Source organism: Pocillopora damicornis, chromosome 5, assembly GCF_964200805.1.
Source record: "Pocillopora damicornis chromosome 5, jaPocDami1.2, whole genome shotgun sequence".
Classification (NCBI taxonomy): Eukaryota; Metazoa; Cnidaria; class Anthozoa; order Scleractinia; family Pocilloporidae; genus Pocillopora; species Pocillopora damicornis.
In genome coordinates, this window is record NC_142674.1 from 13,908,706 (window position 1) to 13,935,618 (window position 26,913).

The 26,913-nt window shown below is 36.2% G+C and overlaps 2 protein-coding genes, 1 long non-coding RNA gene and 1 pseudogene across 4 annotated transcripts in view; 1 reads left to right on the plus strand and 3 right to left on the minus strand.

The window, feature by feature from the left end:
• The window catches only part of LOC149045444 (uncharacterized), a 224,896-nt gene that overhangs the window by 152,188 nt on the left and 45,795 nt on the right, over positions 1–26,913 (minus strand). The window lies entirely within an intron of this gene.
• Positions 1–26,913, plus strand: part of LOC149045455 (uncharacterized) — a 153,220-nt pseudogene that overhangs the window by 74,492 nt on the left and 51,815 nt on the right. The window lies entirely within an intron of this gene.
• Positions 1,225–8,845, minus strand: LOC149045463 (uncharacterized). The gene is made up of 4 exons (XR_016187273.1): positions 8,797–8,845; positions 8,459–8,499; positions 4,474–4,537; positions 1,225–3,788 (listed from the first exon to the last, which is right to left on the minus strand). It is a non-coding gene; the product is annotated as an uncharacterized LOC149045463 (long non-coding RNA).
• LOC149045464 (uncharacterized) overlaps positions 25,886–26,913 on the minus strand; it is a 13,085-nt gene continuing 12,057 nt past the window's right edge. Inside the window, exon 3 of the mRNA XM_089208246.1 lies at positions 25,886–26,326. Within this exon, the coding sequence (XP_089064372.1) occupies positions 26,154–26,326 (173 nt within the window). The 3' untranslated portion in view covers positions 25,886–26,153. The remainder of the gene's footprint in view (positions 26,327–26,913) is intronic.

Genomic DNA, 26,913 nt, shown 5'->3' on the forward strand with positions numbered 1-26,913 from the left:
TTCCGTGAGCTACATTGTTGCAGTCGCTGCGCGCTGGACAAAATCTTTGAAATTGACACTTTTTATCGCTGTTCACAGGGGTGGTCTGGCCAAAAATGATTTTTGGCTTGTGGCGAAGCAAAAAAAGAGAATTGGAGAACAACTGAACTATTTTTGAAACATGTGTCTTAAACCCTTTTCATGGGCAAAAAATAATAGAAAACTTTTTTCCGACGGGAAGTCGAGAGGACCGCTCTCAGTGGGAGCGGCACTTGAAACATGTAAACTTCTATTCGGATGCAAGTTTTTCCATGATGGACACGTAGAAGATTTATAGTGCTGTCAATTGCTAAAACCGTTTTCCTTATTTCAGTATGAAGCTAAGCCAACTGCGCCGACAAAAAACAGAAGATGGAATGTCAACTTATGGTGACTTTTTATTTTTAAATCGAGTGCCGAAGTGCACGCAGCCTTTTGTCCGTGTAAAGGAAGCAGCAATGGTTCTGGCAAACATACACTAATGCACTTTTTGACTTACAGCCGTTCTACAGTATCAAATAACCTTACAAACACATGTCTCTCAGAGAAACGTCTCTGGAAACGTACAAATAGAAGAACTGACTGACTATGCCATTAGAGTGGAAGATCTCAGTTTTGCCGAAGATTTTGGTTGTGATGATGAGCTAGTGGAATATTTTACTAACTTTTTTAACCTGATCCAAACTCAAAGTGACACAAGACTGAACATCAAGGAGGCAGTCAGTTTTGGATTGATCAGAAAAAAGGCAGATATCTGCAGACTCATATTTCTACAAATTGTACGATTTGAAAGAAACATCAGACAAGACTAGTTCCATCAAAGCTTTAGTTAATTGTTGCCTTATGGAAAATATTTCAGAACCATTGGAATGGGGTCATGAGAAGGAGATTTCAACAGCAAAATTATGCTTCAAAATTATACTTGTACTGTGCTCTTTTTACTCACTCAAGGTGGCTCTCCATACTTAGGGTGAGGATAGCTCTTTGATCAACATTTCATTACAATATATTACCATCAACTTTCCTGGGTAGAGTGAGAACGATATTTTCTTATTTCCTCTTTAATTTGCCAGAGGAGTAATATGAATGTTACATAAAGAGCACTCCCGAGTAATGAAAGAACGAGTAATTTGTGACGGAGGAAATATTTCGGCCATGCACCTCCCCATTTTACCCAACAGATTCCTATTCAAGTCTCAAAAGTTTCTCTCGTCCTAGTATATTTTATTAGATGTTTGATATACCATTACGGAACCTAACTGATTCATGGTTTTTTTTAAAACATCCTTCGCAAACAATTTTCGTTTGTAGTAGGCTTTTCTTGCAGTTTATGCTGCATTGCTTCATTTCCCGGCGTAACCGAGTTAACTCCTCTTGGTCGTTTTGCCACTGTTGGATATCGTTTAAAGAAACATCGATTTGTGTTCTGATGGAAATTGTCTTCTCCGCAATGCGGCCATGATGACTACTTAGCGTTTTGGCATATATGTGACCGTATTATGTTATAGAGGATCAGTGGTGCTGCGCTTTACATTTTTATTAAATTTTTTTTATTTGACATAGGACCCTTTCGGCGAAGATGGTTTTTCAGAACCTTTATCTCAACGTTCATTCTTTTTTCAGTTTCTTCGTGTATTTCAAATGCTGCTGGTGTTGCATAACCGTTTAAGACACGTCAACCGTTGAGCGTTTTCGATGAGAATCATTAGCAGAGTACTTGTTATAATTCCTTAAGTTGTGTTCCTCGCCAGTTATTGCCTCCCTTCGCTCTTCTTCGAACTTGCTATTAGCTTTACGGCAGAATGTCAACTTAAAACAGAAAATCGTTCCAGGTTACGATTAGTCTACCGATACAAAGCTCCTGAGCAACGAACCATATTGAGGTTAGTCTCATTTTTTTCTTATTTTTTGTGTTACAACTTCTAGAAATTCTTAAGAACACTTATATTTTCGCGCCGCTATGTGAGCACCTAGCCTCGCTCCCACGCGAGAATTCGATGCAGCCACTTAACGATTCTGAACTGGGTTATTTGGTTTTCGCATGAGATCATAAATCATCAAACCTTGTGTCTGTGTTAATAACTCAGACCTCGATGGGTTTTCGTTTTCATAATCTATTTTAGCCTGCTCAAGCTCACCCAATGATTGCTTATTGAAAGACATGCAACATTGAGCCTCTGCTCGTAAGACACAGGAAATGAACAACCAAAAACTGAAAGTCAAGACATGGTGGTGCACAATGCAACGTTCAGTTTCACTCTCCGATAATTAATAACCTTTAGCCTCCTTTTGGTGCTAAAATAGTCTTGGATGTTAGTCCGCGGACATGGTTTGTTCGAGAATAAACAGATATCTGAAAGCAAAGCTCGAAAAATGTGAGCTTCGAAGAACAACGATGTCCAGGGACAAATAGATTATCATATTGTTTTGGAGAAAAATGGAGGCTACTGAGTTTTTTATCCGTTAAATAGTTTTGCTGCGCTCAACAGCACATAGGTGAAGCGTACTCAGTCGACCTCATCTCCTGAAGAAAACTGGCAGAATGCAGTCACAACGTCGCGATCCACACCGAGGTGACCACATCGTGAGACAAACAATTATATTTCCCTTTGAAGTGTTGTTTACCACGACTAATAGCCTATTCTACGACATATCTGATTATTTTTATCAAATTACTGTTGTTACAGCCGTGCCACCTTATTAAATTTAACCCACATTTTCTTCAGAAAGTAGAAGGTTGCTGCTTACCCTTAGACTTGCCTTTTTTTTATTTTCTATTTTTTTTTGTTCAAAAATGAATGAACTTTTACGTACGTTTAAGGGCTTAAAATTATAACATTTTTTAGGAAAAGGCAAGACATTTAAAAAAGGGCATTTGGGAATTAAAAGAGGGTTGATAAGGAAAAAGGACGGGACACGATACTACGGTCAATAGAGTTTCCACGAATTTCGATCAGCTTTCTTGAAATAAGGCAAAGGCAGTTATACGACAGTTGGTTAATGCTGTTATTGTATTAGTACATACTGAGACGACACACAAATAGATCACAGTCTGAATTTAAAGTACTTACGGCCAGCTGATGCGTCCAGGTGAAACATGAAAAAAAAACGAAAACTTATTGAAATGGTTTACTAGTATTATGACAATACAACTAAGCTCTGTAATTTTGTTTTTTTTCCGGAAAAATTTACATGTCGTTTACCATGGACGACGACAATTCATCATCATCATCAATTCAATGGATGCCTCTATTTCTAAAATTATTATTTTCAAAGTAATATATCAACGATAAAATAGCTCAATACATCACGTAAATTAATACTGCCTCATTCAACAAATTTCGTTTTATTTCATTCGTTGTTAAAGTGATTGTAGCCATCACAAGAATCTTGTCAATATCATTAAAGCTCTATATCCAAAGATAGACGGATTTGAAATGCATTGCATGTAACGTGCGTCAAAGATTATATATATATTTCCCTGTTCTGGAGATGTTATCGTAGTTGTGGGGTTCTCGGTAAACAATTCTTTTTTCTTCCTCTTTTTTTTTTCTTTTTTTTTAAAAAAAGCATTTGTTATTATAACTTATTTTGACATTACTTTAGGAGTGGGATAGGCTAAGCCTACAACAAATGTAAAAAAAATGTACAATACTCACTGCATTGTTCATCTGATCCATTGCTACAGTGCCTGTACTTGTCGCAGCGTAGAGACGCATGGATACATTTTTCTTGATTTGCACAAGCAAACTGATCGGCTTTACAAGTTACTAGATAATCAAAAGAATCACACGAATCGTGAACAATCGTTGACACTAACTATATATTTTTACACTATCACTTTGACTGTGAAGGTTGAGAATCTTGTGATATGAAAGGGCACTTCGCAGCTTACTTTTAAAGTTTTTGGTTTTTTTTTTGCTTTAAAAAAAATATATTTATATATTGTGATTGACACTGTGCAGTTACATTTCATTAGAGATCACGTTTGTTAACTTTTTAACTTCGACGGAGTAGCGTTCGGTCATTTCTTTCTGTTTACCCTTTTAATTTTACTAAATTCTCATAAAATAAACTTCTTATTGAGATATAGTTTTCCATGGTTTTCTTTCTTTCCTCTCGAAGGCTCCAACAAAAGTTTAGAATGGGCTTTGCCGGATATATTTTCTCAATGACACCATACTTCTGAGTTTGCTTTATTGCAAAATGGTTTTCCTTAAATGTACTGACCTACTACATGTATTTTTCATGACATTCTAAAATAAAGCTATCCTCCGTAGTATGCTTTTATGCTTTCGTTCTGTCAATTTGCCGATAACATGAGTGAAACTTTTATGTTTAATGATGCCTTAGCCAAGCAGAACATCACCGTTAGACTATGCTTTTTTGAAAAACTTATTTCCTTGGAAATGATTAAAGTAGTAATTTAACATACAAAACAACGGGGTAACGTACTCGCAGATGTGCATGGAACGGCCACCAGTGTGAGCAATAGAACAGCCCGAGGATTCATGACAATCTTCATGGAAACAAAAAGTAATAAAAAAATTAATTAAAAAAAAGGGATTGTAGGGCGTCAAATCGTTCCTTGTTTAGGTAAGGAATAAATTAAGTAGTTCTCCGACTGTTGGGTCACCAAATCAATCATCCCCACTGATAACAGAAAAGAACAACTGGTAATAAAAATCATTGAAATTATAATTGAATTCTTGGAGTAATTTCAATTTTTTTTTAAAGATATTATTTCCTTGAGAAATCAAATTTCCAATGAATAGTTACCGAGAAAACACGTATGCAAATTTAGATGAAGGTGGCCGACAGAAAGCTCCAATTTTCAGCTTGAAACTGTTCACATTAGCATATTTATTTGAAGGAAATTAATGTTTTTCTGTTTTCAAAATCCATCTTGTTATAAGCTGAACGGACCAAAAGTGTGTAGAATTGACAAGGACTCAAACAAAGCTTATAGCTGAAAACGAATTTAAACACATTTGTGGCAGTTTCAAAGGATCATGGTAATACCATCTCCGACAAGTTCCCTTGTAATTATCTTAAAGTAACTAAAGATTGCAAAGGTGCAATGTTTGATCAACACTCTTTGGAATTTTTCAAGTACCATATTCTCTTCCATAAGAGCTCTCCCCCTAATAAGCCCCCACCCTTTAGGCCAAAATGTCAAATAAGACCCATACCCTCAAATATGTGCCCCTCCCACTCCCTTCCTCACTTTCTTAATTAGTAGGGAAACAAAAAAAGACTTTTTCTATTGTCAATTTATTTATAACTTTTAACCCTCATTTAAAGCGGAAACATTAAGAATAATAGTGTCTTTTACGCTCCAGTTATCCCTATATCCGTGTTCTTCTAGGGTTCCTTTATTTGCATTATCTATGCGCTTGAAATTTTTTTCTATTGCTCCGCTCTTAGTAAATGGTCTTAACTTCCCAAGCACAACCAGACCATTCTCGAGGATCAGTAACATCTACGATTATATCATTATTGGTATGCGTTTAGATGAAACAGTTGATGAGGAATTATCGCTCAATCAAAATGTGACCATCAGGCTTTAAACTGCTTCAATTTGTAAGTTCCAGTTACATTATCATCTGTCATCTTTTTTGAAGCAAATACGTCTTTCCACTTGAAAGATGTTGATATTGACTTAACGTCTTCGTGGATTATGTAGCATACTTCTTGTTGTATTTCTATTTAATATTTAGCCATATAAAGTTCCAATAACATTGAAAAAAAAAATTGAATAAGCGCCCCTCTCGATTAAGCGCCTTTCTTCAAATAAGCACCCCCTCCCCCTCCCCCTAGTAGTTAGAAAAGGGAGATTCTGACGCATTTGAAAACAACCTTGATTTTAATAAACTGCTTAGTCGTTTGTCTCACGATGTAATCACTTGAGGTCTAGATCGCGACGTTTCGGCTGCTTACTGCTTGTCTTTATCAGGCGATGGGGTCGACTGCTCACGCGTTACCATTTGTATCACGGCGATCAAAACGTCGCCACCTACATCTCAAGTGACTACATCGAGAGACAAACGATTAAACAGTTTATTATTACTTGCCACCACGATCAGCAATAACTTCTTTTACCGGATATTGACAATACACAGCTCGATTTCAGCAGTTATTGCAAACCTCTACATGGAGGTATTTGAAGAACAAGCAATAGAATCCACAACACAGAAACCCAAGATCTGGAAGCGCTACGTTGATGAAACCATCACCATCCTAGATCGCAGTTATGTGGACTGTCTCTTACAGCACCTCAACAGTCAGCAACCTACCATCCGATTCACCATGGAAAGACTCGTCAGTTATGAGGGAACCATACAGACGCCTGACCAACAGTGTCTACAGAAAACCAACTCACACAAATCAGTACTTAGCGCATGATTCACACCACCCTCAATGAGTAAGACGCAGTATTGTTAAGTGTTTGCATGACCGGGCGAAGCGTCTCGCGAAAAAATCATCAGTCATGAAGGAAAAGAGACATTGATCAGTTCTTGTTTCTAACGGTTTTCCCTCTTCCTTTGTACAGCAGGTCACGAAAACAGGAAACTCCTCCCCAAGCCGAAGGCCTGTGACGTAGTTCAAGTCCACAGCGTTTATGCCCTATATAAAAGGTGTAGTTCCAAAGCATAATAACAGAGATGCCCTTGTGCCAGGACCTTTTCAACCTATCTTTGACTCGGCGGTTAGTGGTCACGCAAACAGTTATATCGTGGACAATGTTTCAAGAGCTCTTGTTGACAAATTGACTATGAAATTCGCAGAAATAATCGCACAGGACAATGATGTTTATGATCTATGCAAGTTCTATGAGGACCTCTCCTTGAGTGAGGATGAGAGGGTGAGCATGTTCAGAGAAGTTATTCAGTCTGTTGACCTTTAAAAGATCAGATGCAATGCTGAAGATAAGAATAAATCAGGAGTTGACAATGAGAATAAGCTCGATTGTTTATCAGAACAAATATTGGATTCCATCATAAGATTCTGAAGGATCATGGATTCTTCCCAAGAGCTCTTTCTAATGAACTTTTTTTCGAGCTCAGGCTTGCACCTGCCAGTAATGTTCTAATAGGATCTGACAAGACGCAGCTTGCCTATGAATTGAATAAAATTAGCTTGAGTATGAAGTCATTCGCAGTCAAGAACTCGCTGATGAGGCCTTGTCTAACCACAAAAATCGGAAAGAGATTCATGTGTGAGCACGTCACTCAAGACAATCTCAGTAGATAAGGGATTAGACACAATCATCAATGAGGGAATCAGTGTCTTCAGAGGATTTGGTAAGGAAAACAGCGCGATAAATGCAACAGACTTTTACGCTGGAAACAGATTCGCTCTTTTTATCGATCTCAGGAGTATGAGAGACAAGGATCTTCATGGAAGTGGATTGAAATTGGTGAATAAAAAAGAAGTTGAGCTCGGAATTAACAGGAAAGCATCGGGTTCAGGGAATGTTGAATGTCATATCTTCATCCTCTCGAATGCTCAGCTCATCATCATTAACCGTGGGCTGGAAAGCGTGACTTATTAATGAAATAACTTCTCATTTACAGAGGCGCGATTTTAACAGAAGAACAAATCAGGGCACGCCACAACATTTTTGCGAGAAGATACAACATTGATATTTGAAAATCTGCACACGAACAATCAATACCCTCCGACACTCCGATGGCGTGACATGAGGATCATTCGAGATGATAATATTCACATCCTCTTCAGACCTCACGAGTGAGACATTGTGAATTATTATTCACCGGTGAAAAATTCGAATTTTTTTGAATTTTCTCTTCTTGGAAGGTTGTCCCCAGAATATGCAAGAACTGTTTTTTTAATTCAAAGTTGATTTCAAGGTGGACTTGAAATCAAGATTAAATCTCATGAGTTGTCTTAAAGATCAAGGTTTTTTCAAAATCCGCCTGAATCCCTCTTTTCTAACTAACCCCCCTCCCCCCCCCCCCCATTTTAGTCGAGATTTTATGTAGGCAGAACCCGCATTTATAATATCTCTACATAGGCGATCACCACCCAAGCACCAAGGAAGCTATTAAATTTTTTGGGTGTGTCTAAGATATATTTTCGGACCACACCTAATAACACGAAATGGGTACTGAATCAGAAGTTTATCTTCTTCTACTCCCATATATTCGAAACCACTTTGCTCAATAACCCAATGCAATGTGATTGAATTTTCTTGCTACAAATTTAGAGGAAAAAGAACCAAAAAACACATTTCGAACATCCGCAAAATTTTTGGAAACTTTATCAATTTAATGTGTGATCTGCGTACGAATTTCTCTCTCTCTTTCATTTTTTAGCACGCTGGGTTATTAATTTGTCACTAATTTACGGCCACCTATGGTGATATTGTAGCACTTCTGATAAACATGTAAGTGGCAATGAAAAAGGAGCACCTCACCTTTCTTGCACCTTGGCAGTGACTCAAAACGCTTGCACAATCTGCAAGAATAAAAACATTGCTAACGATGAAATCGGAGCGTTTTTCAAACGGAACTGGAACACTTAAGGATAGGACTTCAATTATTCACGCTTTGATTAGTTGTGTTATTTGTTCGTCAAAGCCATCTATAGTAAATTCTAATTAGACAAGTTACACTGGAATTTTATAACCAATTTATTCGGTGTAAAAATAAAAACTCATCATAAAGAAAATAACAGAGACATTTATAACGAAACTTGATAAAGCACCGTTGAACATCAATGTAAAAGTTCGACGCGTTTCAAATGAGCATTTACCTCTGGCGCTACATACTTCTTAAAAGAAATCCTCAGTTACTGTTCTGTTGAGGTAGAAAAGACAATGGTGATCATGAGAATTTATATAATTATAATGATGAGGATATTGGTAATAATGAAAAAAAAAATCATTTATGAGGATGATATAAATAGTAATGATTTATAGACATATAAATAATCATGTAGCTTTAATTTTTTCCTAGCTCGACGAGCAATCTTCAAAAAAGCATATTATTCTTTCGGTTCATCACAATTTAAACTTATGACATCAATATTATGTTAAAAAATGCCAATCAAGTAATACATCTTTAGTGCGTACAACCATCTGGTAACAAATACCATGATTAGCTTACTGACGTCACTGGACTGTTTTTTTTTCAGCAGTTATCAGCAATTGAGAAGCGTTCATTTATTTCTAGCGACCAACAACATATAAAATTAAAAAGCCTTCCCAAACAAAGTGGAGATTCACAATAAAAAGGATGAAGATGACGAATATTTTGCATAAGAATGTATTTCAGAACCAATAACTATATTCTCGGAATGTTTATGACTTCACTTCGAAGCGAGCCAATAAGAGGACGGTAAAATCGTCCCATGGCAACCATCTGGCGTAGAATTTAGTGTTGACTAAAAGTAGTTTATTTAAACAGTTTTTCCCCTCTAAACAGTTTTAAACTAATTGTAAATAAATTTCAGTTCACTGCCAAAGCTATTGCCTAGAATGAAAAGTAGTTTATTTAAACAGTTTCAACTCACTGCCAAAGATAATGGAAAACTTATTTTTTGTTTTAATCATTACCTTTCAGTGACACCGCTGAATCCTAAGATCTCCTTTATTTTCAATGCGCAAAATAAAACTACCGTTGAATGTATTTGCCGTAATCGTGCCCAAAAAAAAAATTCTTTAGGCATTATAACTATTTCAAATAAGCCAATCAAGTAAGAGATTGTTAACGCTTGCAACCATCTGGTGACGAGAAGCATAATTATTTTACCAGCGTCATTAGACTGTTGAAACCGATAGCTATCAAAGTTGGTCCTTTTAGAAACTCTGGAGATTGTAGTATAACGACCAGTTTAATATTTCGTTTATCTTTTTCTGTCGAGTTTTGATACTTGCAGAAGAAAACAAATAATATGATAATAATACCTTTTTCAACTTTTCCTTCTGTTGAAAAATTGATCATTTCGAAACGAAGTGGTTATTCGCTAGTTATAAAAACTGGTTACTTGGTAACACAAACAATAAAAAGGAAGAGGACATGGATTTTGCATAAGAATGCATTTTTTAATACAATGACTATTTTCTTTGCTTTGAAGCGAGCCAATAAGAGGACATCAAAATTGTTTCATTGCAACCATCTGGTGTAGAATTAAGTGCGTGTTAACTAAAAATAGTTTATTTAAACTGTTTCCCTTCTAAACAGTTCTGAGTTTATTGTAAATTAATTTCAACTCACTGCCGAAGCTAATGGAAAACTTATTTTGCTTTTATTTGCCACAATCGTCTCTAAAAAAAACTTGTCTTTGGGCATCATCATATTTCAAATGAGCCAATCAAGTAAGAGATCGTTTACGCTTGCAACCATCCGGTCACAAATAACATAATTGTTTTACTAGCGTCACTGGACTGTTGTAACCAATAGCTGTCAAAACTGGTGCTTTAGAAACTCTGGAGATTTAGCAAATTTACGAACGATTCATATTTAGTTTATCTTTTTCTGTCGAGTTTTGTTTCTCGCATTTTTTTTGTTTTTTTGTTTTTTTTTGCGTAACCGTTCTCATTTCGTGTTTTGTTTTGTTTTGTTTTGTTTTTTTGCAGTTATAAGCAATTGAGAAGCGTTTAGCCATTTTCAACGACCAACAACGGATAAAATTAAAAACCCTACGATGCAATTGACCTAAGTGCATCATGGTAAATTCAATCGGCAGAAGAAAAAAAAAATGGGTGAAGATCGTCAACGAAAATTGATTATACACAGCGCACTTTGACAATTGAATTAAACAATAATAGGCCTAGAATGAAACATGTTTTAGTGATCCGAACAATACCAGAAGAAAACAAGTGATATCATAATAATACTTTTCTCAGCTGTTTCCTTCTTTTAAAAAAAATTGGTCATTCCCAAAAAGTGGAGAGGCGCTAAATATAAAACCTCGTTACGTGATAACAAAAAATGAAAAGGAAGAGGACGACATGGATTTTGCATAAGAATGCATTTCAGAATCCAATTACTATATTCTTTAAATGTTTATGACTTCACTTTGAAGCGAGCCAATAAGAGGACATCAAAATTGTTCCATTGCAACCATCTGGTGTAGAATTAAGTAAGTGTTGACTAAGAATAGTTTATTTAAACAGTTTTTCCCTTCTAAACAGTTCTGAGTTCATTATAAATTAATTTCAACTCACTGCCAAAGCGAATGGAAAACTGGATGTTTTGTTTTAATCATTATGTTTTGGTAACACCGCTGAATCTTAAGATCTCCTTTGTTTTTAATGCGCAAATTAAAACTACTGTTGAATAAATTTTCCATAATCGTGCCGAAAAGAAACATGTCTTTGGGCATCATCATTATTTTAAATGAGCCAATCAAGTAAGAGATCGTTAGCGCTTGCAACCATCGGGTAACGAATAAAGTAGTTATTTTTGGACTATTTTTGGACCAGTTTTTTAGAACATTTTTTTTGGACCATTTTAAAGGGGGGCACACCATTAGTACTGAGGGGGGGTGGGATGAAGTCTATCAGTACTGAGGGAGGGGTGGGAGACAGAGTGTTATTACCCTGGGAGGGGCGAGAGACGGACTATTACTACGCAGGGAGAGGTGGGAGGTGGTTGTTATCGTAAACACTACTGGTTTAATTGGTTTTTCGACTGAATTTTTGTGTGCCTAAATTTTAGCGCTGGGCCGCGGCGTTTCTTCATTTTTTTGTCATGCGAAAGCGAAACTGCCACGTAAACACTGGACTTTACATTTTGGCGACGGAAAATATTGGCAAGCAACAGTAGCCACCATAGTTCCACTTCGCAGGTTTCGTAGGTTTTTACTCAAGAAGTGATCGGCAGCGGCCCGGGCAAATTGGAAAACAAACCTAGGGGAGTCGCGAGGAATACCTGGTCGCGATTTCCGGTGCCGGTGATTAACTCCTTTGTTTGCGAAACAGACGCAATCGATATTTGCGCTTTCCAATTTTGTAAGTACAGCAGTGTTTTTGGTCGATTCGAGAACACGGATTCCTCTTCGAAATCGTTCGCTGATGATTTTATATAGTAAAGGTATAAACTTAAAAATTGCGATAGCGCTTGTGAATTCTATATGCTGCTAAGTTAATGGGTAAGGACCGGAAATTCCATGATCTCGTCTGATAAGATCAATGACAAAAGAAAGATAGATAAATTTAGTAATTACATACTGAATACACAAAGGGAAACGTGAAGCAACTGATGGTGCACAAGTTGACTCAAAAGGCGCACGCATAACTCAACAGTGGAGGATCGTAAACGCAATATTTTCAATAAAAATTAAAGTCCAGTGTTTACGTGACAGTTTCGCTTTCGCATGACAAAAAAATAAGAAACGCCGCGACTGAGCGCTAAAATTTAGACAAACAAAATTCAGTCGAAAATACAATTAAAATAGTTTGTAAGATCGAGTAAAAGCTCCATTAACCAGTAGTTTTTACCATTACAACCACCTCCTACCCCTCCCTGCGTAGTAATGGTCCGTCTCTCGCCCCTCTCAGGGTAATAACACTCTGTCTCCCACCCCTCCCTCAGTACTGATAGACTTCATCCCACCCCTCCCTCAGTACTAATGGTGTGCTCCCCCCTTTAAAATAGTCCCAAAAAATTGGTCCAAAAAATATTCCAATCCATATTTTACCCTATGCCTTTTTTCGCACCTGTTTTTATTTTGTGTTTATTTCGTGGTGACGAATGACATAACTACTTTACCGGCGTTTAAAACCTCTGGAGAATTTAATATTACGAACAGTTTGAAATTTGGTCTTTCTCTGTTCTGTTGAGTTTTGCTTCTCACATTTTTTGCGTACCTGTTTTTATTTCGTGTTCTTTTGTTTTTTTTAAAAAGGAAGAGTATGACGAGTATTTTGCATAAGGAAGTATTTCAGGATGCAATAACTATTATCTTTATACGTTTATGGCCTCACTTCGAAGGGAGCCAATAAGAGGACATCAAAATTGTCCCATTGCAACCATCTGGTGTAGAATTAAGTAAGTGTTAACTAAAAATAGTTTATTTAAAGAGTTTTTCCCTTCTTAACAGTTCTGAGTCAATTGTAAATTAATTTCAACTCACTGCCAAAGCTAATGAAAAGCTGAATTTTTTGCTATAATCATTATGTTTTAGTGACACTGCTGAATCCTGAGATCTTCTTTGTTTTTAATGCGCAAATTAAAACTACTGTTGAATACATTTTCCATAATCGTGCCGAAAAAACATGTCTTTGGACATCGTCATTATTTCAAATGAGCCAATCAAGTACGAGATCGTTAACGCTTGCAACCATCGGGTAACGAATAACGTAATTATTTTACTAGCGTCACTGGACGAGAGCTGTCGAAATTGGTGCTTTTACTGACTTTGGAGATTTAGCATTACGAACAGTTCAATATTTAGTTTATCTTTTTTCTGCCGAGTTTTCCCTCTCGCTCTATTTTTTTCGTACTTGTTTTCATTTCGTGTTTTGACAGTGACGAATGACATGACCAGCGTTATCAGACTGTATAATCGATTGCTGTCAAAATTGGTTCTTTTTAAAACTCTGGAGATTTGAATATTACGAAGAGTTTAAAATTTGGTTTTCTCTGTTCTGTAGAGTTTTGCTTCTCGCTCTTTTTTTTCCTACCTGTTTTTATTTCGTGTTTATTTCGTGGTGACGCATGACATAACTATTTTACCAGCGTCATCGGTCTGTGTAACCGATTGCTGTCAAAATTGGTCCTTTAAAAGCTCGGGAGAATTTAGTATTACAAACAGTTTGAAATTTGGTTTTTCTCTGTTTTGTTGAGTTTTGCATGTAGCTTATTTTTTCCGACCTGTTTTTACTTGTTCTTTTGTTTTCTTTGTTTTTTTTTTTCTCAGCAGTTATTAACAATTAAGAAGCGTTTGGCTATTATCTTTGACCGACAGCAAATATCATTAAAAAGGCCTACAATGCAACTGAATAAAGTGCATCATGGTAAATGCCGTCGGCAGAATCGAAATAAAATGGATAAAGATCGTCCACAAAAATTGACAGCGAATCATCAACATTTTAACAACTGAATTGAACATTTAGTAGGCCTAGAATAAAAAGTAGTTTATTAAAACCGTTTTTCCCTTCTGGACAGTCTTGAGTTCATTGTAAATTAATTTCAACTCACTGCCAAAGCTCATGGAAAACATACTTTTTGTTTTAATCATTACCTTTTAGTGATACCGCTAAATCCTAAGATCTCCTTTCTTTTTAATGCCAAAATTAAAAACTACTTTTGAATTTGTTTGCCATAATCGTGCCAAAAAAAACATCTCTTTGGGCATCATTATTATTTCAAATGAGTCAATCAAATAAGAGATTGTTAACGCTTGCAACCATCTGGCGACGAATGACATAACTATTTTCCTAGCGTCATCGGACTGTAAAACCGATTTCTGTCAAAATTGGTCCTTATAAAAGCTCTGGAGATTGCAGTATTGCGAACAGTTTAAAATTTGGTTTTTCTCTGTTCTGTCGAGTTTTAATTCTCCCTTTTTTTTCGTACCTGTTTTTATTTCGTGTTTTGTTTTGTTTTGTTTTGTTTTTGCAGTTACTGGCAATTGAGAAGCGTTTAGCCGATTTCAGCGACCAGCAGCAAATATTTGTAAAAACGCCTACAATGCAACTAAATAAAGAGCATCGTGGTAAACTCAATCGGCAGAATTTAAAATGGGTGAAGATCGTCAACGAAAATTGACAGCGAACCATCAACAATTTAACAATTGAATCAAACAACTAACAGGCCTAGAATGAAACTCGTTTTAGTGATCTAAACAATACCGTAAGAAAACAACTAATGATGATAATGTCTTTCTCACCTTTTTTCTTCTGTTGAAAATTTGATTATTTCCAAAGTAAAAGGAGAGTCGCTAGATATAAAGCCACGATCCCCGATGACACAAACAATAAAAAGGAGGGGTATAAGGAAGTATTTCACAATCCAATAGCTTTTATCTTTATATGTTTATGACCTCACCTCGATGGGAGCCAATAAGAGCACATCAAAATTGTCTCATCGCAACCATCTGGTGTAGAATTAAGTGCGTGTTAACAAAAAATAGTTTATTCAAACAGTTTTTCCCTTCTGAACGGTGCCAAAGCTAATGTTTTAATCATTATTTTTTAGTGACACCGCTGAATCCTAAGATCTCCTTTGCTTTTTATGCGCAAATTAAAACTACTGTTAAATAAATTTGCCATAATCGTGCCAAAAGGAAACATGTCTTTGGGCATCATCATTATTTCAAATGAGCCAATCTAAGAGATTGTCAACGCTTGCAACCATCGGGTAGCGAATAACGTAGTTATTTTACTAGCGTCACTGGACTGTTGTAAACGAGACGTGTCGAAATTGGTGCTTTTACTAATTCGGAGATTTAGCATGACGAATAGTTCAATATTAAGATTATCTTTTTTCTTTCGAGTTTTCCCTCTTGCTGTATTTTTTTCGCACTTGTTTTCATTTCGTGTTTTGTTTTGATTCGTTTTGGTTTTTTTTTCAGCAGTGACGAATGACATGAGTAACGTCATCAGACTTTTTAACCGATTGCTGTCAAAATTGGTCCTTTTAAAAACTCCGGAGATTTCAATATTATGAAGAGTTTAAAATTTGGTTTTTCTCTGTTCTGTCGAGTTCTGCTTCCCGCCTGTTTTTTTTTTTCACCTGTTTTTATTTCGTGTTTATTTCGTGGTGACGAATGACAATTATTTTACCGGCGTCATCGGTCTGTATAACCGATTGCTGTCAAAAAAGGAGCCTTTAGAACCTCTGGAGAATTTAGTATTACGAAGGTTTTAAAATTTGGTTTTTCTCTGTTCTGTCGACTTTTGCTTCTCGTTTTTTATTTCGTACCTGTTTTTATTTCGTGTTCTTTTGTTCATTTAAACAGTTATTTACAATTGAGAAGCGTTGAGCTATTTTCAGCGACCGACAAAAAAAATTTAAAAAACCTATAATGCAACTGAATAAAGTGTATCATGGTAAACTCAGTCGGCAGAATCGAAATAAAATGGGTGAAGATCGTCAACGAAAATTGAAAGCGTATCATCAACAATTTAACGACTGAATCAAACAACTAATAGGCCTAGAATGAAACTCGTTTTAGTGATCCGAACAATACCAGAAGAAAACAACTAATGATGATAATGTCTTTCTCACCTTTTTCCTTCTGTTGAAAATTTGATTATTTTCAAAGTAAAAGGAGAGTCGCTAGATATAAAGCCACGATCCGCGATGACACAAACAATAAAAATGAAGAATTTGAAGAGTATTTTGCATAAGGATGTAATTTAGAATCCAATAGCTATTATCTTTATATGTTTAAGACCTCACTTCGAAGGGAGCCAATAAAAGGACATCAAAATTGTACCATTGCGACCATTTGGTGTGGAATTAAGTAAGTGTTGACTAAAAATAGTTTATTTAAACAGTTTTTCCCTTCTTAACAGTTCTGAGTTTATTGTAAATTTATTTCAGTTCACTGCCAAAGCTAATGAAAAGCTGAATTTTTTGTTTCAATTATTATGTTTTAGTGACACCGCTGAATCTTAAGGTCTCCTTTGTTTTTAATGCGCAAATTAAAACTACTGTTGAATAAATTTTCCATAATCGTGTCGACAAAAAACGTCTTTGGGCATCATCATTATATCAAACGAGCCAGTCAAGTAAGAGATCGTTAACGCTTGCAAGTAATTACTTTACTAGCGTCACTGAACTGTTGTAAACGAGAGCTGTCGAAATTGGTGCCTTTACTAACTTCGGGGATTTAGCATTACGAACATTTCAATATTTAGTTTATCTTTTTTCAGCCGAGTTTTTCCTCTTGCTCTATTTTTTTCGTACTTGTTTTCTTTTCGTTTTCGTGTTTTTTTTTTTCAGCAGTGACGAATGACATGACTAGCGTCATCAGACTGTATAACTGACTGCTGTCAAAATTGGTCCTTTTGAAAACTCTGGAGAATTCAGTATTACGAAGGGTTTAAAATTTAGTTTTTTCTGTTATTTCGAGTTCTGCTCCTCGCCTTTTTTTTTCCGCACCTGTTTTTATTTCGTGTTCTGTTAATTTGGTTTGTTTTTTTGCAGTTATTGGCAATTGAGAAGCGTTTAGCCGATTTCAGCGACCGGCAGCAAATATTGTTAAAAACGCTTACAATGCAACTGAATAAAGTGTATCATGGTAAACTCAGTCGGCAGAATCGAAATACAAATGGGTAAAGATCGTAAACGAAAATTGACGGCGTATCATCAACAATTTAACGATTGAATTAAACAACTAATAGGCCTAGAATGAAACTCGTTTTAGTGATCCGAACAATACCAGAAGAAAACAACTAATGATGATAATGTCTTTCAAACCTTTTTCCTTCTGTTGAAAATTTGATTATTTCCAAAGTAAATGGAGAGTCGCCAGATATAAAGCCACAATCCGCGATGACACAAAATAAAATAAAATTTGGTTTTTCTCTATTCTGTCGAGTTCGGCTTCTCGCCTATTTTTTTTTCGTACCTGTTTTTATTTCGTGTTTATTTCGTGGTGACGAATGACATAACTATTTTACCAGCGTCATCGATCTGTATGACCGATTGCTGTCAAAAATTGGCCCTTTTAAAACCTCTGGAGAATTTAGTATTACGAACAGTTTAAAATTTGGTTTTTCTCTGTCCTGTCCAGTTTTGTTTCTCGCTCTTTTTTTTCGTACCTGTTTTTATTTCGTGTTCTTTTGGTTTGTTTCGTTTTTTTTAACAGTTATTTACAATTGAGAAGCGTTGAGCTATTTTCAGCGACCGACAGCAAATATCATTAAAAAAGCCTATAATGCAACTGAATAAAGTGCATCGACAGAATCGAAATAAAATGGGTGAAGATCGTCGACGAAAATTGACAGCAAATCATCAGCATTTTAACAACTGAATTAAACATTTAGTAGGCATAGAGTGAAAAGTAGTTTATTTAAACGGTTTTTCCCTTCTGAATAGTTTTGAGTTCATTGTAAATTAATGTCAACTCACTGCCAAAGCTAATGGAAAACTTATTTTTTGTTTAATCATTACCTTTTAGTGACACTGCTGAATCCTAAGATCTCCTTTCTTTTTAACGCGAAAATTAAAAAAACTACTTTTGAATTTATTTGCCATAATCGTGCCAAAAAAAACATCTCTTTGGGCATTATTATTATTTCAAATGAGTCAGTCAAGTAAGAGATCGTTAACGCTTGTTACCATCTGGTAACGAATAACATAACTTTGTTACCGATTGCTATAAAAATTGGTCCTTTTAAAAACTGCGGAGATTTTAGTATTACAAACAGTTTCAAATTTGGTTTCCCTCTGTTCTATAGAGTTTTGCTTCTCATTTTTTTTTTCGTGCCTGTTTTTATTTCATGTTCTTTTGATTTAGTTTGTTTTTTTGCAGTTATTGGCAATTGAGAAGCGCTTGGCTATTTTCAGCGACCGACAGTAAATATCATTAAAATTGCCTACAATGCGATTGACTAAAGTGCATCATGGTAAACTCAATCGGCAGAATCGAAATAAAATGGGTGAAGATCGTCAACGAAAATTGACAACGAATCATCAACAATTTAACAACTGAATTCAACAAATAATAGGCTTTCTCACTTCTCGCCTCTTTATTTTGGGTCTGTTTTTATTTCGTGTTCTTTTGTTTTGTTTCGTTTTTAGCAGTTACTGACAATTTAGAAGCGTTTAGATGATTTCAGCGACCGGTAGCAAATATTATTAAAAACGCCTACAATGCAACTGAATAAAGTGTATCATAGTAAACTCAATCGGCAGAATCGAAATAAAATGGGTGAAGATCGTCAACGAAAATTGACAGCGAATCATCAGCAATTTAACAATTGAATCAAACAACTAATAGGCCTAGAATGAAACTCGTTTTAGTGATCCGAACAATACCAGAAGAAAACAACTAATCATGAAAATGTCTTTCTCACCTTTTTCCTTCTGTTGAAAAATTGATCATTTCCAAAGTAAATGGAGAGTCGCTAGATATGAAACCACGTTAAAAAACTCTGGAGATTTGAATATTACCAGGAGTTCAAAATTTGATTTTCCTCTGTTCTATCGAGTTCTGCTTCTCGCCTTTTTTTTTCCGTACCTGTTTTATTTTGTGTTTATTTCGTGGTGACGAATGACATAACTATTTTACCAGCGTCATCGATCTGTATAACCGATTGTTGTCAAAAATTGGTCCTTTTAAAACCTCTGGAGAATTTAGTATTACGAACAGTTTAAAATTTGGTTTTTTCTCTGTTCTGTTGAGTTTTGCTTCTCGCTTTTTTTTCGTACCTGTTTTTATTTAGTGTTCTTTTGGCTTGTTTCGTTTTTTTTAACAGTTATTTACAATTGAGAAGCGTTGAGCTATTTTCAGCGACCGACAGCAGATATCACTAAAAAAGCCTATAATGCAACTGAATAAAGTGCATCGGCAGAATCGAAATAAAATGGGTGAAGATCGTCAACGAAAATTGAAAGCGAATCATCAACATTTTAACAACTGAATTAAACATTTAGTAGGCATAGAGTGAAAAGAAGTTTATTTAAACGGTTTTTCCTTCTGAATAGTTTTGAGGTCATTGTAAATTAATTTCAAGTCACTGCCAAAGCTAATGGTAAACTTATCTTTTGTTTTAATCATTACCTTTTAGTGACACCGTTGAATCCTAAGATCTCCTTTCTTTTTAACGCGAAAATTTAAAACTGCCTTCGAATTTAATTGCCATAATCGTGCCAAAAAAACATCTCTTTGGGCATTATTATATTATTTCAAATGAGTCAGTCAAGTAAGAGATCGTTAACGCTTGCCACCATCTGGTGACGAATAACGTAACTCCATTACCGATTGCTGTCAAAATTGGTCCTTTTAAAAACTCCGGAGATTTAAGTATTACGAACAGTTTAAAATTTGGTTTTTCTATGTTCTGTCGAGTTTTGCTTCTCGACTTTTTTTTCGTACCTGTTTTTATTTCGTGTTCTTTTAATTTGGTTTGTTTTTTTGCAGATATTGGCAATTGAGAAGCGTTTAGCCGATTTCAGCGACCGGCAGCAAATATTATTAAAAACGCCTACAATGCAACTGAATGAAGTGTATCATGGTAAACTCAGTCGGCAGAATCGAAATACAAATGGGTAAAGATCGTCAACGAAAATTGACAGCGTATCATCAACGTTTTAACAATTGAATCAAACAACTAATAGGCCTGGAATGAAACTCGTTTTAGTGATCCGAACACTACCAGAAGAAAACAACTAATTATGATAATATCTTTCTCACCTTTTTCCTCCTGTTGAAAATTTGATTATTTCCAAAGTAAATGGAGGGTCGCTAGATATAACACCACGATCCGTGGAGACACAAACAATAAAAAGGAAGAAAATGACGAGTATTTTGCAGAAGGATGTATTTCAGAATCCAATAACTACTATCTTTATATGTTTATGACACCACACTTTGAAGGGAGCCAATAAAGGGACATCAAAATTGTCCCATTGCAACCATCTGGTGTGGAATTAAGTAAGTGTGTTGACTAAATATAGTTTATTTTAATGGTTTTTCCCTTCTAAAGAGTTCTGAGTTGATTTCAAATTAATTTCAACTTACTGCCAAAGCTTATCAAAAACTGAATTTTTTTGTTTTAATCACTATATTTTAGTGACACCGCTGAATCCTAAGATCTCCATTGTTTTTTTAGGCGCAAATTAAAACTATTAGCAACTGAGAAGTATTTAGCTATTTTCAGCGACCGACAGCAAATATAATCAATCAAAGGGCTCTTGGAGCCAGCTCATTCATGTTATGGCTTAAGTTTGTATTGATATTTTGGACTGTTTGAATAAGGTACAGTTGAATTCAGTTTATGCGAAATTTCAAGACTTTTGGGCAGTTGTGTGATAAGAAAACGTGTTCATTTGTCGTGATGGGAATCGGAAATAAGGTTATGTGGGCTGGAGGTGGGATGGGCAGAGGTCATAAGGCAGACAGTGTCCTTTTTGTTGGTGCGTGTGTGTGTTTGTGGGGCGGAGGGTGGGCTGGGTGGGCATGATCAGGCATCAAATGTTGCTCAAGCAGCAAAATATTTATAACCCTCATCTTTCATGATCATTTGCACTATTGTGAAATATTCCTTGCTCGTTTCTTGATATCTTTTGTTTTTAATAAAGCGGTCGTTGCATTTGGTATTAAACAAAGCGGCCACAATTGTTCTTAATAGAATTTCAAGCCCCCATATAGTCTGATTTTCACATATCAATATTTGCGTAATCCCCAAACAGATGAGAGATAAATCCATCAGAAAAGTAATCAAATGGCCAGTCACGAAAGCAACGCTTCGCTTTTCCCTATAAAAATTCGCCGGTTCCTCATGTAAGCCAAGAACAATATAAGGCACATATGTGAAAATCAGTGCGCGAACACCTCTAAACGTTCAAATATATCAAGTCGAGGGAACAGTTTTGGTCTCGGCCCGCATTTTTGTCAACAAAGTGAACACATATCGGTTAAAAAGATGAAACGTATGGACCACGTGCAAAGCTGTCAATTGTTTGTCGAATATTGCGCGTGTTGAATATTCGATAGTGACATCTCATTTACATCTACATCCACTTTTATTAAGTTGGTAAATTCTGTGCCGACGTCACACCAACCAACTCGCGCGTAAAGTGAGAAGACTCTTGGAAGGCTTCAAATTATATTAAGAACGTCTGTGATCAAGAAACGGGCAAGGAATTTTCCCTAATATTGCGAATGATCGTAAAAGATGATCGCGGAAAAGCGATTGCGTGACGCTCGGTAAGTTTTAATATGACATGTTATCACGTATCAGACGAAAAAACAGTATAAATTCTCAGTCTGCATTTGGTAACCAGTCTGCAGTCTACATTTTATACCTAGTCTACATTTTGTACCCGGTCTGCTGTCTGCAGTCTGCATTTTGTACTGATCGGATTGGTATTGCCGTTTTTGTTTGAGCGAGCCTCAAGTCCGGACCGAAATAATGGAGCTCGAAAGAAAATATTTAGATCATCTTGGCCGCTATGTTTGATGTGTTGACTGTATGTTGAAGAGCTCCCGAGGACAAGCACAATGATGGAGCAATGATTACTTTATACCAAATGAAGACGAACGCAAATGCGTGGCTTGCTAATATGACTGTCTCTGATGTTGATGCTCTTCTGCGTGGTAACGGCGTGTTTTAAAATGAACCTGCTAAGGGTCCCCTAGGTGTGAACAGTTTGGCTTTTCGATTCAAGTTGCATTTTTAGAAGTTCAGAAATGTGATTTGAGGTTATCATTGTTTTTAAACCGTCAAACATCTTATTTCTTTCCACGTGAGTTTCTGAGCTTCATCGAAATTAATTTTTTTTACTTTTACTGAGTGGGGTGTAAGTGGAAGTTCCGGTTCAGCAAGGTATTGATATTTTAAACTTCGAGAATGGACATATCTGTGAACTCGCTTGGTGGCTTGAATTAGGGGTTATGTATGCGTAAATCGGTCGTGTCTTGTCTTGTCCTCACATTTAATAGGGTGGCTTATTCTCTAACAATTCGTCAAATTATAACTTAAATTGGTTTTAGCCTGAACAGTTGATGAAACTGAGGGATGTAAATTGAAGTAGCAAGATCGTCATCCGCAACTTGCTTTAATCGTGTCCATTAATATAACCAGCCCTGTTCACGCTTGATTTTTTGTTGCATCTCCTATGATTTCGTATCTTACCGCAAGAATTTATCGAGACCCCTTCTTGGGCTTTGGAGACAAAATTATTTTAATAGTTCAAAATATAAAGACGTGCGCCTCAATTTTTTTTCAAATCTGTCACTTGCATGCTACCCGTTGTAATATTCTCCATCTTTCCACAAACGTTCCCGTTCCCACGTAATTTTTCCGTGTTACGAAGAACAACTCAAAATTCTCCACCACGGTTTTTTCTTAACCGTATCTTCCTTAAAAAGAATTTTAAATCATCCTCTAGGAAAATGTATATAATTTCAAATGATCTAAGGGAAGTCTTTCTCAAATCACCTTCCCACCAAGATATTGTGTCACGAAATAGGTTAAGCTCCCAGAATGTGTTGATAAATAAGTTAGCCAAGTATTCATCAATTGCCAGGCATGTTTTTCAATGACCTCCGGAAGTATCTTTTTTTTCTGAATGATTTCCTCTTAAATCGTTCCTTAAATTAGTTGCTGGTATGGAGGTGGAATAAAAACAGTTCACTACTCGATATTTTCCAATCCTGGTGGAGAGAGGTCATAACTGACATTCCCCTATTAATTTTACGTCTCTTGATTTAAGTGTTGCATCGTTGCATGCGGGGTAAAATTTGACCTTTGAAGAAGACTGATACGGTAAAGGGAACTTTAAAACTATTCCCCGCTTCATTAGTAGCATTGCTATACGTGTTTGGATTTAATTCCCAGTTCCGTGACTGAACATTACCTGGAGTAATCTGTAAGCTTAGTAAACGCGTTTGAGTTTAATTCCCAGTTCCGTGACTGAACATTACCTTGAGTAATCTGTAGGCTTAGAATTGGTTAAAAACCATACACAAAGTAATCCGATTTCGAGAAAAGCGGGTAAAATTTCCTTACATTAAAACGTGACTTCGCATCCAACTGAATGCTGGGATTGGCCAACCTTGTACCAGGTCATGTTGTTTCGCGCGGCCTTGATCTTGGTTGTTGTGTGAGATGTAGAGCCAAAAAAGCTTCGCAAATTCTTTAAAAATTGTATTTTAGCAAACCTTTTTTTCGCTCCCTGATGGGCCAAGGAGATCATTGATCTAAGTGGGATTGTAAAAATGATCAAAGACATCCCAATATGTACAAAATTTTAACGAAAATGTTTTATTTCCAATTCTTGGGTTCGCACAGAAGTCCGCTTTTGTTTGTCATAATCTCGAAAAGTTTCTCAAACGTTTCAAAAAGTATATGTTTGCAGACCTTCTTTCGCTCCATGATGGGCCGAGGAGAACATGTAACAAACCAAGACTCTTGTAAGTTACGTAAATCTTTTACGTAACTTTTAGAAAATAAAAAAATCTTTTAGAAAATCTTTGCAAATTTGTCGAGGTTACCAGATAATCGCGTGTTACCAGAAGCTATTACTGAATAAAATGCAACGAAAAATGACCTAGAAATATCTCTTTATTCCAAAAAAGGGCCAAAATTGACCTTTCAGAAGCAAAAAAAGAACGAATTTCTAGCATTTACGATACCCGTGTGATAGATTTATCATACGGGAATCGTTTTTTACAGGACTCACGATCATAAAATTGCGTAGCGTTATATTGAAAATTTTAGAGTAATTCAAATGCAAAATCTACAATTTAACAATACTTTTAAGACATATCAACACTTTATATTTACTGGTCCAAATAATAGCCCAAATATTATGCTGCGAAACCTCAGTTGAAATCGGCAAGTTCTTTTTTCATATTTCTGCCACAGTCTTTGTCGCTTTTGAGAATCGCATTTTTCGTTACTTCGAAGCTATTTTCGCCGCTTTTAAGTCTTAAATTTCCATTATTTTCCTAAAGGAAGTCTATCTTGATTGGGATGGAGCGGAATTACGATGTATCAACTTAGGGACTTATGCACCAAGAACCCACGCATTGGAAATAAAAGGTTTTCGTTAAAATTTTGTACCTTGTATCGATGTCTACGGTCATTTTCACATTCCCACAAAGATCAGTGATCTCCTCGGACGATCATAGAGGTAAAGAAGCGGGTTTGCAAATATATGGCTCAAAATGTTCTTTAGTATGTGGTCTAAGTTTATATATCTTGAATTAATTTTGAGAGAACCTGAGCTTGTAATTGGTTTATATTCGGTTTCCTCGCCATTAATCTGTTTTTCTTCACCTATTGTTGTATTCTTTACATTAATGAAAATCGTAGAGCAAAATAAATAAATAGAAAGGGTTAAATCCTTCACATGATCTTAAGAGATCTGTTCAAATTAAAATGAACTTTTTTTTCCCATGTTTTTGGTTCTATTGCGTAACGTTGTTTGAGTTAGGGATTCGCTTCCCCAAGTCCTAATCAACAAATTAACGCTTTTTCAACTGGGTGGGTCGAAGTCAAAGATCGAAGTATGAACGCATGAAAAAAGGACACAACTTCTCTGTGAAATGCGAGGGGCAACCCTAGATCAGGGTGTGCTTCGAAACCATTGATTATATTGCTTCAGCAAATGCGAGTAGTTAATGACCCTTGCACCTGAGCTTCTTGAGGTGCTCGATAGACAGCACTTTCTTGGAGAAAACTAAGAAGGAAAGAAGCACCGAATGGTATTTACTTGTTAAGGCGGACCAATTTGACAAGATTTTCATTGAAGAAATGTAAAATGGTTTCCGTGTTTACATAGCCTGATGTAAACTCGCGAGAGGTTGGGAGAACACGAGATAATCGTTAGAAACCACGACGCGAAGCGGTGTGGTTTCCAGCTTATCTCGTGTTCTCCCAACCTCCCAAGTGTTTACATCAGGCTATGTAATCACGGAAACCATTTTACATTTCTTTTATAAAATAACTAATGAAAGAGGAACGAAAACCGTGTTTACATACGCTCATGTAAAATGGTTTTATGGCCAATCAGAGCGCGCGTGCTCTTTGAATTATTTTATAATTGCTTCTGGCCATTGTATATTCAGAGCCAACGTCACCCAAACAACTGCAATAAGTAAGAAAGTGAAAATGGGTGGGAAAAGAATCTAAGTCTGTTTAAAAAGGTGAAAAATAGTGGACACCAAAGAATGAGCTCCACACAACGTAATGTCAAGTCCAAACTCTAAATTCAAAAATCAAAATTAACAAATTTATTCCTTTTGGCTGATACTGAGATTGAAACGCAATTACCGGTACCTCAGGTTTTTTATCAAAATACTAGACTTCAAAACAAAGAGATATACTATCTTTCCCACTTCCCTCTCCTTCCCGTTCCCTCACATTCCTCTTTCCCTCCTCTTCTGACATCATAGGGTTTCGATGTTCACTTCTTGAACAGGGCTGCAGCTAAAACATAATATCTCCAGTGGACTTCATTGACAACACTGAGGTTTTCAAATCAGTTGAGGAACTTCTGGTACAGAGCCATCAAAATGGCAGCGAAGCCCACGAGCCAGACTGACAGATCAGCGGCTTCAGCCCCAGATCCACTAGATTCACCTCTGTTGCAAAAGTCTCCCTCACAGCAATCCATTGAACAAGACGTCATGTTAATTGTACTACGATTACAGACTATAAAAGAAGAAAATGTGATGAAAGATTAGTTTGAAAGCTAGAGAAAAGCTCCTTTCTAACAGGACACCCTATGCTCGATACTTTTCTCCTCAATTTTTCGGAATGAGTGACCCTTTCCAACAAGGGACACCAAGACTCGTTAGTTAAAGTTTGTTCTCAATTTTCAGGAACACTGCATTACCTCTTTACACCCTGAAATCACCAGGCATATACTCATATGTTTTCCACATGTTAGGAGAATCTGCATGACAATCTAGAGCTTATTTAATTGGTGGTCATTTTCTGTATTCTCTTAACCTAAATGTTTGACTCAGCAGTAATACTGTTAGGAGAACTTAGATGCAAGTCAATCTTGGGGGATTAAGACTAACTATCAGCCTCTTAAAATACCTTGAGATTCAAGTCAACCAGTCTTTATGGGCATCGTAAAATATCAGGTTCAAAACACGTTGAAGTCATCTTTACTCTTGTTGTTTTTCATGTCTTGTTTTTTTGCTTATGTGTTTTGACAGCGAGCATTTCCTAGGCTTCTAATTATCATCAGAAGGATCATTTTAGAGCGAATTTCGATTGATTTTCGTAGA